Genomic DNA, 13,445 nt, shown 5'->3' on the forward strand with positions numbered 1-13,445 from the left:
ACTTTTTATAACTTAGGGCATCTCAGCTTTTTCCGAACTTTTTTCTTTTTGAAAAATCATGTGAAAATCCTCTACATCATTGTGACGAGGTTTTTTAAAATTTTGAAATCTTTGGTTGGATTTGATATTTCGAATCCAATGGTGATCATCTGTCAATCCGTCTCAAGATTAATATAGAGAAGGTAATTTATGGATGATTATTAATCTTTGAAATAATGACTAGCACATAAAGGAGGTATATATCTCGATTTTATCGAGATTCGAATTTAAATTTTTGATGATGATAGGTCTATCAATTTTCTTCAAATTTTAAAAATTATCAAAAATTTTGAGCTCCTCTAAGTAATGCCTTCAACCTTCATTTTATATGTACCTTTTCGATTTTGGTAATATATGACAAGTCAATTCATAATGTTACCTCATGAAATTTCGTCTTCGCAATCATTATTTTTACTTTATGACGAATCAAGGAGGGCTGGTATTGACATATTCGGGACTGACAAAGAATCAATAATACCATTTGAGATTCCAAAGTTGTGCATTGAAGTGAATTTGGGTGTGCATTACACCAAGTAAAGTATTCAATGGACAAAAAGATATACCTTGCAAAGGTATAGATCAATATTAGCACTGACCTAATCATCAATAATAATCAAAAGCACAAACTTTCTGGAAATGAATCACGAATTACTACAACAAGTATCAATTTAATGGATTTGTGGAGTGACTTTGGGTGAAGTTAAAATCACATTTCTATAGACTTCATTCAATCGTGAATGAATTTACAATCATATACAACAACTTTTATACATATCGTGAAAGCGGGTGGAGCGATGAAGATGAGCTCATGAGAATACATAAAATGTGACAGAAAAATCATTGCAACAAGTCCTTCAATTATGAATATATTTGGTGAGTTTTCATATATTGTGAGAAATATGTTTCACAGAAAGTTAATTATCATGCTAACAAACAATTCAAGACCTCATAATCAAGAGGGCACATATCCTCATTCAATTTAGATGCTCTTATCGGCGTGGATGATTGTGAAGTTCATACTCATCTAATGGGGGGAAAGGAACATGGATGATTGTAAAGTCCATATTCATCCAATGGAGGAAACGACAGCGAAAAGGAAGGATAAATCCCAAAATAGAGACATTGATGACATGAAATCCAATAATATGTGGCAAAAAATGGAAGAATTATGAAGAGAACGAATTGAGATGCAAAAACATGATATGACAATGAAGAGATATAAAATCTTTATGAAAGATATTAGTAGGATGATAAAAAATTAGTTTAAGTTACCTTCTAAATTTTGCGTAAGTAAAAAGAGATATGGTTTGAAATGGATATTTTTGAGATGATCTTTATAAAATTTAATTTAATTTAATTTTATGTAATTTATTTTTATCTATGTTAATGTTATTGGTATTGAAATAAGTTTCCTAAAACGAGGATAAATAATTTGGATGTGCCCGCTGATTAGGGTATCCTTTATCTAATGCACACATTTTCTTTAAACTTTCAACACAATACCATGAGCATTAGAAAAAAAAAAGGTGAATGTTGGGAGAGTTTGAGGATATTTATTTTCAGCTAAAGAGCTAGTTTAAAGTTAACTAGTTTTAAAATAGTCTTTTTAAATTAGCTGTTATAAAATTGGTCGTTATAAAAATATTCATTATAAAACTAGTTGGTTTAATAATAGCCGTTATAAATTAGTCATTATAAATGTTTCTATATATTATGTATAGAAGTTAGAATCTTTCATTCTACTCATTGTCTTTTCAAACTACATTGATACTATTCATTTATTTTAAATGTCTCACGATTTCAATCACTCTAGGCGTTTTATTCTTCGTGATCAGTAGAGAAATTTGTTAGTGGATTCAGATGATGATTTGGATCAAATGACACCGATGCTACTTGAATATAAGGAAATAAAACTTCTAGCAGCTCAAAGTTTTTCCAACAGAACTAATAGAAGGTATTTAAATCGAGATTGTGAAGCTAGACATGATCGCCAATGATTACTTCTTTGATCAGTTAGTATATCCCAATGAAGTATTTCGACGATGATTTCAAATGCGAAGAGGGTTATTATTTAGCATAGTCAATACCTTGCAAAATCATTTTTATATATATATACATATAGCGACACACACATCCATGTTATCCCTGGCACCCAGCGTGGGCGATGCTCATAGCGACGTCCGCATTGATTTTTTTTTCCTTTTATATTTTTTAAGTTTCTGATTATATCAATATATTTTTACTTTTTGAGTTTAAGGGTTGAATTATAACATTAAGCATAAAAAAATTTAGATGTATGCAGGCGAGATGTACAAGATAAGGTGTACATCATCTCAAAATTATATAAATATCTATTAAAGGTACGTGAATGGTTAAGTGCGTCCCCTCGGATGGGTGTAGTGGCTAGCGCATGAGGTGTTGCCAAAATGAGGTCTAAGGTTCGAATCTCGGTAAAGTCGAGCTAAATACCTCCCTTATATGCTAGTCACTATTCCAAAGGCTAATAGTCGTCCGTGATTTACCTTCTTTGTGTTGACTCTGGGACGAGTTGATGGGGGCGCTGAGAGCGAACGTATTCACCTTGTGCTATAGTGAATGGTTAAGTGCAACCCATAGTAAAGTTGTATGGAGATTTTCTTAGAGTAATGAAAAGAGTGAAATTTTTATTTTTGATGCGTCACTTAGAAAATATAATTGAGGTTCTATCGAAGATATCTTATAAAATGATTCAAATTATTGATTTTTTTTTTGTTATATATATATATATATATATATATATATATATATATTCAAAATTTTATTAATACTTTTGCAATATTTATATTTTAGAATGGAGTATTAAAATTCTTCAAATCCAATTTATATTAAACAGTGCACATAGCAATTGTTAAAAAAAAAAAAAGAGAGGATAAGTCTGATTAGGAAAATAATAAATGATTTTATGAGAATATTTATAATTTAGGATTTATTGATCCAATAATTTAATTCCTTTTTATTATAGCACGGGAGTCAATTTGAATGATGCATAAGCTTGAATTTTATTCAAATATTAATTTCACGTGATGTTTTTTTTAATATGAATTGTCAATTGTGCTTTGACTTTTGTAAGTAGAAGCTAAAGTGACTAATTTTTATTTTATTTTGCTCATTGAATATTAGTGCATGGCTACATTTTGAACTTAATTAGAAAAAGGTTCATTTTATCAAAAAAAAAAAAAAAAAAAAAAACCTTGACATTTAATAATTTACGTGTAATTCAATGAGATCTGCGACAAAAGAAATAGCAAAACTTTATTTTTTTTCCTTTTAATTAATTAATTCGTTAATTGTTTTCTACCCTCTATTATTAATAGAGGGGTCATTAGGAAAAATTAGTGGAATCAAGGGGCAAAAATGAAAATTCGTAAGTTTTAAAATAAACCTCTATTATAAGTAAATATAACAATGTCGTCCTTCTCGTCTCCCGTATTAAAAGTAATGAAGAGGAAGCGAACCACTTCCTCCGTTGGTGCTTCCTTCACAACTCCCAGCGACACGGACGCCAACGGAGGGCGGCCAGCAGCAGCAGCAGAGAACTCTAGGGTTTGTTCATCCTAACTCGAAGGTCAGTTCTCCCGTTCTATCTCTTATCTTCCTGCTTCCTCGCAGCGTCGAATTGTTGCCTCTCTTAACGTTTTTTGAGCTTAATCTTATACTGCGTGCAACGTAGCTCAAGGAGTCTGATTTCTGATGCTTACAGTCAACTTCGTTCCAAAAATATCATCTTGATGATTTTTCTTTTTAAATACGGTGGAGATTGTTTAGGTTTCTACAGCGTCTTTTGTTAGAACAATTTGGTGGAGATTGTTTGTTCTTCGTTTTGATCTCTTATCATCTAACTCAATCATGTATTTGTTGCGTATCAATCTTTTAATATTTATTATTTTCGTATGGCTAGATTCTTAGAACGTTCTTATTATTTGCAGAGTTTGGGACTTTTCTTATTCCACTGATGCCCTAAAAATGGGATTTTTAGGGTTGATTTAGAGCTGTGATTTTGAGATGGAAGAGGTAGAGAAAGCTAATATAGCTGCTGTGGAGAGTTGCCACAGAGTCCTGAGCCTCCTCTTCCGGCCTCAAGATCAAGCCCAGTCTGGAAATTTGTTGGCTGAGACAGAGGATGCCATTGCAGGTTTCAGAAAGGTTGTTTCTTTGCTAGATAGGAGTTCTGGCCATGGCAGAGTTAGGGTTGCCAACAAAGTCATATCCACCGCCAATCATAAGCTCCTCTCGGCCCATCAATTGTTGTTGCCCAAGTTAGAGCATGGTTCTAACCCACCACAGCTCCTCCAAAGAAACATTTTAGAGGGAAAAATTCATCTCTTGGATTCAAGTGCCATGAACATGTCCCGAATATCACAAAGCTGCTTCCTCGAGAACCAAGGACAACAGACCTCGCCTTCGGGTCTTTACCAGTTTCCTCAACGCCAGCCACAAAATGATCCAAGGTTTCAGCTTCACGAGAAGATGAAGCTTCAGGCCCACATGTTTCAAAGGAATAATAGTGTCATTAACCTCAAATTTGAGGGTTCTAGTCAGACATCATCCTCAAGGACGGCATCCTTCTTGTCATCTGTAAGCATGGATCATAGTGTGGCTAGCTCGGGTGGCAAATCATTCCATCTGATTGGTGGACCAGCAATATCTGACCCAGTGAACCCACACCATCCTCCCAAGCGGAGGTGTGTATGTGGAGGGGAAGATGGAAATGGCAAATGTGCCACAAGTGGCCGGTGTCGTTGCTCAAAGAGAAGGTAAAGTTATGGACGTTATTATCATTCAGAGTTGAAATTGTAGTTGAAGCCATTCAACTTAACACTTGTCAAATGGGTTATCTTTAGGAAACTAAGAGTTAAGAGATCCATTAGGGTTCCTGCTATCGGTATTAAGCTAGCTGATGTCCCTCCGGATCAGTATTCTTGGAGGAAGTACGGGCAAAAGCCAATCAAGGGTTCCCCCCATCCTAGGTATTGTATCACACGTCAATCTCCATTCATCTACTTTACAAATCAAGAAGGTTATTGGCACAATTAGAACTTTCGGTTAAAGTTTCTTTTAACTTAAATGTTTTATGTTGTGGTTGTGTAAAGCTGCTAATTCTTTGTTTGTATAATTTTGCTACTGAATTTTGTCTTTAAAAAGCAGAAATTTGCATTTCCAGGGGTTACTACAAATGCAGCAGTACAAGAGGCTGCCCTGCCAGGAAACATGTGGAAAGGTGCTTGGAAGACCCTTCGATGCTCATTGTCACCTACGAAGGCGAGCACGACCATGCCCGGTTGCTTACTCAGTCTCCCCAGATGTAACAATTTCAAACGGTTTCATCATTCACATTTCCCTCTGGACATTTTCCGTATTGCCTTCCTCTTTGGGTCATCACACCACCGATTGAGGGTTGGAACATGAGCTGCTCCAAGTTCCAGCATCTTCTTCCTCGCTTGAGTGCCAATGTATAAATGTGAAACAATGGTTCAGAATTTGGAAATAGAACTGTTGTCTTGAAAGCAAAACTTGTGAAGTCAACAATGGAGAACAAGTCAGCCAATGGAGTTGTGGGTCTGCATTCCACTTTATTTAGGTAAGAGTTTCCACTTTGTTTGCAATTTCGGTCAGTCCACTCACGTCGTCCACCAGAACTGTGATAGAGCAAAGACAAAGGCCATGTCTCCATGAAGCTAGGATGTTCTATGCCAATTGATCCCACATTGACAAGTGTAACGGATGCTAAGTGACTGATCAGACTGCAATCAAACAGGTTCTACTTCAATTCAAGATAGTATTAGTAAACTTATGCTTGTACCAATTAGTCATAATGAATGTCAGAGGCTTGTTTAATCGCCTTACCTCACCTTTACTCGTGAAAGAATAAGGTCATGGTTGATTGCATCATCAGTTCCCGTAATGATGTCTACCCGCAGAAACTAGTTGGAAGTGTTTCCTAAAAAGTAGATGAGTAGATTCCACTTAGCTTTTCCACCTTCACCAACTTTGTTTGTTGGAAACCCTAGTTTTTTGATCTTGTGGGAAGTGGGATTTGGTGATGGATGCTTTGGGGAAATCCATGAAACATCTGGAGCAAGCGTTTTGTTGTTTTTATTATTGTTGTTGTTGAAATAGGACCAAGAGAAAAATGTTCCAATGAAGGTTTGGTGGTAGTGATGGCATTGGAATTCCACTCTTTGCCTACTTCCATTTTCCTCATACAAATTCACTGTGTTCCTAAACTGAAGCCTGACTAATCCTAGAAGCCGATTGTCTTCGCTCCTAGTTCACGGTAAATCCAAAGCACAACTTATTCACACTTAGAGATGGATTTTTAGAACATTCATCCTTAATGAAATTCCAACTCGTCCTTTGACCTTCAGAACATGATAGGCTGAAAAGAAGCTTGGATATAATGATTTTCATAATATCTACATTAGGAAACGATGAGAAAGATATACCATAATGAAATGATTAAATCCTTGTGATTATAAAACCTTTATAATATTTCTCTGCTATCTACTTTTTCCTTTCTTCTATCTTTTGAGGATGATAGATACAATATCACATGCACTGGACAAGAGTGTCTCATTTACTTTTATATGGAAGTTATCTCATTATCGTGTACGTGGAATGTATAACTTCCATATAAAAGATAATGGAAGTATAGTATCTCAATATAATTTTCCATATAAACGATAATGAAAATTATCCTATTATCTCTTCTTTTTTAAAAAAAATTATCCCTTTTATTTATATTTATCGGATAACTCTGCTACGTTTATAAAAGAGAGAAGATGGATTTTATTTAAAATATATAGAACCCGGGACTTTAATTACTTTCTGTCAAACAACCATCACATTTGACCATTTTTTATTAAAGTCCAGTCTATAAGTTAGAAGGGTCACAATAGATTATTCATTATTATCAAATAATCTAGCCATCTTTTTCACTTCCTTGTTTCTTCACTTGTAGATTTTATTGTCCTAACCATACTACGAAAATAATAGAATTTGATAATGTTCGATTCACTATTATTTGATAATGTTCGATTCATTGAGAATGACCAATTTAGTGAGAGTAAAAATTCACTAAAAATAGATATTAGAGAGGCTGGTGGTGAATCTTCTTCACTTAACTATTTCTTCTTAAGTTGTTGTTTTATTTGTTGTATCACAGTTAAACAACACGTTAAGATAATAAATCCTAGCGCTCCTGTCAATCCGTCTTAGGACAAACACAAAGGAGGTCAATCACGGATGACTACTAGCCTTTGAAATAATGATTGACGCATAAGGAAGACAGTTACCTCGACTATGCTGAGATTCTGATCTCATATCTCATTATGATAACACCTTATGCGCTAGTCACTAAACCGTCCCGAGGCCCGAGGGGACTTCAAAACCCACAACATTAACCGATGAACGTATAGATAATGAACCAACTAACAATGTATAAATCAGAAATGAACAAGTCATAGAAGTATCGCAAGAAATAATGTTAAGGAGGTTTAAAAGGCAAAGAAAACCAACTATTTCAAATGATTATATAATTTATTCACTTGAACATGAATGTGACTTAAGCATTGATAAAGATCCAATTTCATTCATACAAGCCATGAAAAGTGACAATTTTGAAAAGTGGCTCAATGCTATGAAAGAAGAGTTAAGTTCTATGGATGACAATAAAATATATGATCTAGTAAAGTTATCTGAAGGTTCAAAACAAGTTAATTATAGTGGGTCTTTAAGATCAAATGTGACTCGAAAAGCAACATTGAAATGTATAAAGCTAGACTTGTTGCCAAAGGTATACTCAAAGGGATGACATTGACTACAAAGAGGCCTTCTCTCCCATTTCTAAAAAAAGACTTTTTGAGGATTGTTTTAACTTTAGTGGCTCATTATAACTTAGAGTTTCATCAAATGGACTTGAAAATAGTCTTTTTAAATGATAATTTAGAAGAAGAAGTTTATATAGACCAACCTAAAGGTTTCCTAATCACAGGAAAAGAAAATCTATTGTGTAAATTAAAGAATTCAATATATGGATCGAAACAAGTTTCCAGACAGTGACATCTTAAATTCAATGATATCATTATGTTGTATGATTTTGTAGAAAATACTGTTGATCAATGTATCTATATGAAAGTTAATGAGAGCAAGTTTATTATTTTAGTTCTATATATTGATGAATATCACTATGTTACGTGATGTAAAGAAGTTTCCCACTAAATTTATTAAAATTCTCTCTAAAAACAAAAGTCATTAGTGAAAAAGGATACGACCCAAAATCCCTCAAATCTCATGCCCAATCATGTGCCTCCACGTCGTCGGACAGTATCCTTGTCTACAAGCCACATCAGCTTCCCTTCCCGATTTGGAAACTATATTTGAAAAAAAATGTAAATATTTATTTAGTAGATTGGAAAAGACTTTAGCGAATTAAAAGGTTGTTTACCCTTCTCCTCAGACCTTGTTCTCTAATCCTTCAGATCTATTACCATAAACTTATATGGACACTGTACGTGTACACCTTGATTCATTATTGATGGCATTGGTCTGTAAATTTGATTCTGCAATGTATAACTAACTCCGGTTCTACCGTAAGCATTTGTGCGATCGAACCAGTTAAACCGGCTAAAGGAAAATTTAAAATTGATGTTTTTTTATGTGGTATAGATTGATGTGAAAAGAATAAAGATTGCCGACCTGTTTTTTGTTTGGTTACTGGTGAAGTCACACTCATGAAATATGATTCATACAAGATAATATCACATCTACTCATTGATTTTGTTCATCATGGGGGAAAAAAACAAAATTTGGCATTTTATTATTATTATTATTTGTTTTTTGAAAAAAAATAAACTTTTAGATGGAATTTATATTGTGAATTCCAATCAATGGAGAGCCAAAGTCTTCATGGAGTCGACAAATTATCCTAAAATTGAGGAACCCTATAGCATTATTCAATTTTTTTGCATCTAAAATTATTTTTTAAAAATATATTTATAATTTGGACCATAGGATTATTTTAAAAATAAATAAGTTGTTTTTTATGTGGTAAAGCTTATGTATTGAATTAATTTTTTATTTATAAAAAAAAAATAGGTCACTTTCGAGGTCAATTTTATCTGAAATTATGTATGTAATTCTAAATGAATATAAAGTAAATATATTTCTTTCGTCAGTTCCTTCTAAATAAATAAAACCTAATAATTTTATCTTTTTATTCTCCTATTTTGCCCCAAATAATTACATTAAACTAAATTTTAATATTAAATAATTTAAGGCATTAAAGCTTTCTCTCCTCCAAAACAGAGCATAAAACAGAGCAAGCGCCACTGACTCTGTGTGAGAGATGGACTTTTCCGGCGGCCGCGCCGCCACGGTGTCTAGAGACGGCATGAAGCTCGACGGATTCCTGTTCGCTGTTCAGGTGGTGCGCGGCCGGTGGTTCATGTTCTTCTCTTCGTGCCTGATCATGGCGGCCGCCGGAGCAACCTACATCTTCTCCATCTACTCCAAGGACATCAAGACTTCCTTGGGCTACGACCAGTCCACCCTCAACACCATCTCCTTTTTCAAGGACCTCGGCGCCAACGTCGGAATCCTCTCCGGCCTCATCAACGAGGTGACGCCGCCGTGGGTCGTCCTCTCCCTCGGCGCCGCCATGAACCTCTTCGGCTACCTCATGATCTACCTCGCCATCACTGGCCGCACCGCACCACCCCGCGTCTGGCTTATGTGCCTCTATATCTGTGTCGGCGCCAACTCCCAAACGTTCGCCAACACCGGCGCCCTCGTCACCTGCGTCAAGAACTTCCCGGCGAACCGTGGCATCGTCATCGGCCTCCTCAAGGGCTTCGTCGGCCTGAGCGGCGCCATCATCACGCAGCTCTACTACGCCATCTACTTCGACGATTCCAAGTCACTTGTCCTCCTCATCGCCTGGCTCCCCGCCGCCGTTTCCATCATCTTCGTCCACACCATCCGCATCATGAGCGTCGAACCTTCCTCGCCGTCGGGGAAGACTCCCCGCGCCTTCTACTACTTCCTCTACATCTCCCTTGCCCTCGCCGCCTACCTCCTCGTTGCCATCGTCGTCGAGAAAACCGCCGGCAACTTCTCTCGCCCTGAATACGACATCAGCGCCACAATAGTAGTCCTCCTCCTCCTTCTCCCCCTCGCCGTCGTCGTCAAGGAAGAATTCAATATCTTCCACAGGAGAAAACAAGACCTCCGAAACCCGGCGCCGATCAACATAACCGTCGAGAAAGCACCATCGCCGACGGTTCCAATTGTCATCACCGAGGGAACTGAAAAGGAAAGAGAGCATTCGGTGGTGCGGTGCGCGAGGGAGATGTTCCGGCCGCCTGCGCGCGGAGAGGACTATTCGATTCTGCAAGCGCTGGTGAGCGTCGACATGCTGGTGCTGTTCCTCGCCATCATCTGCGGCGTCGGCGGGACGCTGACGGTGATCGACAACTTGTCGCAGATCGGGGAGTCGTTGGGGTACCCGAAGCGGAGCGTCGGCACGTTCGTCTCCCTTATCAGCATCTGGAACTACGCCGGCAGGGTTACCTCCGGCTTCGCGTCGGAGATTCTTCTCAACAAGTTCAAGTTCCCACGGCCACTGATGCTGACGGCGGTGCACCTTCTCTCCTGCGTCGGCCACCTCCTCATCGCCTTTGGCGTGCCCAACTCCCTCTACTTGGCCTCCGTCGTGATCGGTTTCTGCTTTGGCGCGCAGTGGCCGTTGATCTTCGCGATCATCTCCGAGCTCTTCGGGCTCAAGTATTACTCGACGCTCTACAACCTCGGCGGCGCCGCCAGCCCGCTGGGGTCCTATCTCCTCAGCGTGAGGGTGGCAGGGCACTTGTACGACGTGGAGGCGAGGAAACAGAGAAGCGCTTTAGGCATCGCCGGCGATGACAGGGACCTGACGTGCATCGGCGTGGAGTGCTTCAGGAAGTCGTTTCTCATAATCACGGCGGTGACGGTGGTCGGCGCCGCGGTGTCGCTGGTGCTGGTATGGAGGACGAAGGAATTCTACAAAGGAGACATCTACGCCAAATTCAGGCAGCAGAGGGAGGCGGCGGAGCAGGAGACGGCGACGGCATGGTTCAGATTCGAAGGAGAGCTCCATGATCGAGATAGGAAGAAACAAGCTGCTCCGGCTCCGGCGGCGGCAGCAGAGGAGAACCCTGGAAATAGCAAAACAGTAAAATCAAGCGAAGACGATTAAAAAAAAAATTATTGTAAACTCTTTTACTAATTAAGTACTTAGATTTTGTTAGAATCAAATTACTATATTAGGTAAAGAAAATCTATCAATCGCATACAGAATCCAAGTTAATATAAACATGGAAAAAAATAAGAAAAACATGAAAATTAATCTTATCATAAAATTTCTTAATATACTAAGGGTGTGTTTGATTTGCATATTTTTTATTTTTATTTTTCAAAAAATTAGTGTCTCTGAAAAATGATGTTTGATTTATATTTTTCATGTCTATTTTTTAAAATAATAGATAATATTTTTGAAAAAATAGAGAATGACGCACCCTAAATGGAACGTATCCTAAATTTTTTATTTTAGTAAGAAATTTTTTTGTACAAGTTTAGATGAGAATGGTGAAGTAAGAAGCTGTCATATAATCTAAGCAATCTCATCTTAGACTATGATGTTCATAAATAATATTTTGAGGCCAACATTTGCAGAGGAGTAAAGCTCAAGATGGAGTGTTTGGCATTGCCACTGCTACTTCCCACTCTTCTGTCCTGTTCTGATAATTGAAGGTTGTCAGATACGATTCTCATACAATGAAGGGATACGGTGTCGTTGTAAGATGCAAGCATGATTCCTCCTCCGTGTTATCAAAGAAAGTTTGACGGAGATGTTGAGGACGATTGAATCATCTTGTACCACATAATTCATATGAAGTAAGGATTTTAATTTTTTAAACGAGTTCGAACTACTAATGACACTAGAATGTCATGTTAGTATCCACCTATATTTTCTAGATTTATCGGATGATTGATCTATATGGTCGGGCTGTCCACTTACTAGTTAGACCCAAGGCTCAAATACCTATATTTGATAAAAAAAAAAAATAGTATTTATGTATTAATCTTCACATTATTAAGTAGGATTTTTGTTAAGCATGCTTAATATTAAGAAGGCTTTTATCTTAGTTATAAAATCATTTTTTTTAAACTATATTTTAAAAAGGTATACCGTATACAGATATTAACTATGGCGTCGGCTTAAATATATAAAAGAATGGATGATGTTGGGCCATTTGGGCTTTTATTCATTCATTATTGGGGCCCCAATGTTGTGGGCTTTTGAGAGTGACGTGTGTTATGCAAGGGCTTTAAGGCCATCTTTAGAGGCTAAATTTTAGGGTTTCATAAGACAACTGTTTTTGAAAACTTAAGAAACATTTGGTTTATTTACATTTTTATTTTTATTTTTTTAGGAAATCATATTTTCTATTTTTTGGAAAATAACTTTTCTATATTTTTTTATTTTTTAAAAACGAAGGTGGAAAATACAAATCAAACGTATTTTTCATTTTCTCAGAAAATGAAAAAAAACATGGAAAATATAAATCAAACGCTCTCTCCGAAATTTTAGATGTGTTGGATAGTTTTTTAAAAAAGGAGTTTCAACATTTAATACGTGGAAGATAATTTCTTATTGAATTTATAAATTTGCTACAAGCCTCTCCTATGACCGTAAACAAAGTACTAGAGTTTGAATTCAAGTAAAAATGAGGTCGGTCTTTGAATGTGCATAAGTTGTATATCATGAGGTAGAGATTTTCTTATTGAATATGCATTTGCTACATGGCTTATACATTGAAGATAGTTCAAAGTCATCAAACGACGGTATATGCTGTGTAGCGATGAAATTTTCTCCACCTTCAACATCCTTGACCCCCCTCAATTTGAACTACTCAACCTACACTAGCTCCACTAACCTCCTTGGAGCCACCTGATTCATCACAAACATGGCCAACCAAGCCACTTCAACCCACACATTACCCTCTTTCGTTACACAAGTCCTCGACTAATCGAAAAACCTAGTCCACCTCAAACAAGCTACGCACTCATGACTTAACCGATCGAACCAAACTAGGCTTGTTAGTATCTAGACTTGGTCGATATCTGTCTATTGTAATGCAACCGCAAAACCACCCTTTCCGCCGAGCGAAGAGGCCTAAAGAGGGTTGCAGCTAATACATATAAAATGATCAGTGGCCAACCACTAAGTTGTAACATTGTACGTCCTGCACCCTCTTGGTCTCCTTGATGTTGATCTCTTTCTATATCTTTGACAAAACAAAGCATCGCGATGAACCTGACTCCATAGTTTT

General features: G+C 37.0%; 2 protein-coding genes across 3 annotated transcripts; both read left to right on the plus strand.

The window, feature by feature from the left end:
• The first annotated feature begins 3,487 nt into the window (after window positions 1-3,487).
• LOC122048003 (probable WRKY transcription factor 21) lies at window positions 3,488-5,926 on the plus strand. Of its 2 annotated transcripts, none has more exons than XM_042609582.1 (4): window positions 3,488-3,643; window positions 4,005-4,832; window positions 4,920-5,045; window positions 5,240-5,926. In XM_042609582.1, the coding sequence occupies exons 2-4, from the start codon at window positions 4,081-4,083 to the stop codon at window positions 5,382-5,384; spliced, it is 1,023 nt and encodes a 340-aa protein (XP_042465516.1). In that variant the 5' UTR covers window positions 3,488-3,643; window positions 4,005-4,080; the 3' UTR covers window positions 5,385-5,926. The 2 variants fall into 2 exon arrangements, with proteins under 2 accessions (XP_042465516.1, XP_042465517.1); XM_042609583.1 differs by having other exon boundaries at window positions 3,495-3,643; window positions 4,055-4,832.
• A 3,438-nt stretch (window positions 5,927-9,364) lies between these two features.
• Window positions 9,365-11,359, plus strand: LOC122048004. The gene has a single exon (XM_042609585.1). The coding sequence runs from the start codon at window positions 9,422-9,424 to the stop codon at window positions 11,306-11,308; it is 1,887 nt and encodes a 628-aa protein (XP_042465519.1). The 5' UTR covers window positions 9,365-9,421; the 3' UTR covers window positions 11,309-11,359.
• The last annotated feature ends 2,086 nt before the right edge of the window (window positions 11,360-13,445 follow it).

Source organism: Zingiber officinale, chromosome 2B (genome assembly GCF_018446385.1).
Source record: "Zingiber officinale cultivar Zhangliang chromosome 2B, Zo_v1.1, whole genome shotgun sequence".
Classification (NCBI taxonomy): domain Eukaryota; kingdom Viridiplantae; phylum Streptophyta; class Magnoliopsida; order Zingiberales; family Zingiberaceae; genus Zingiber; species Zingiber officinale.

Coding starts and splice junctions, on each gene's coding strand:
- LOC122048003 (XM_042609582.1), top strand. CDS start 4,081: ATGGAAGAGGTAGAGAAAGCTAATATAGCTGCTGTGGAGAGTTGCCAC. Junction 4,833..4,919: donor TGTCGTTGCTCAAAGAGAAG/GTAAAGTTATGG, acceptor GGTTATCTTTAG/GAAACTAAGAGTTAAGAGAT. Junction 5,046..5,239: donor AAGGGTTCCCCCCATCCTAG/GTATTGTATCAC, acceptor TTGCATTTCCAG/GGGTTACTACAAATGCAGCA.
- LOC122048004 (XM_042609585.1), top strand. CDS start 9,422: ATGGACTTTTCCGGCGGCCGCGCCGCCACGGTGTCTAGAGACGGCATG.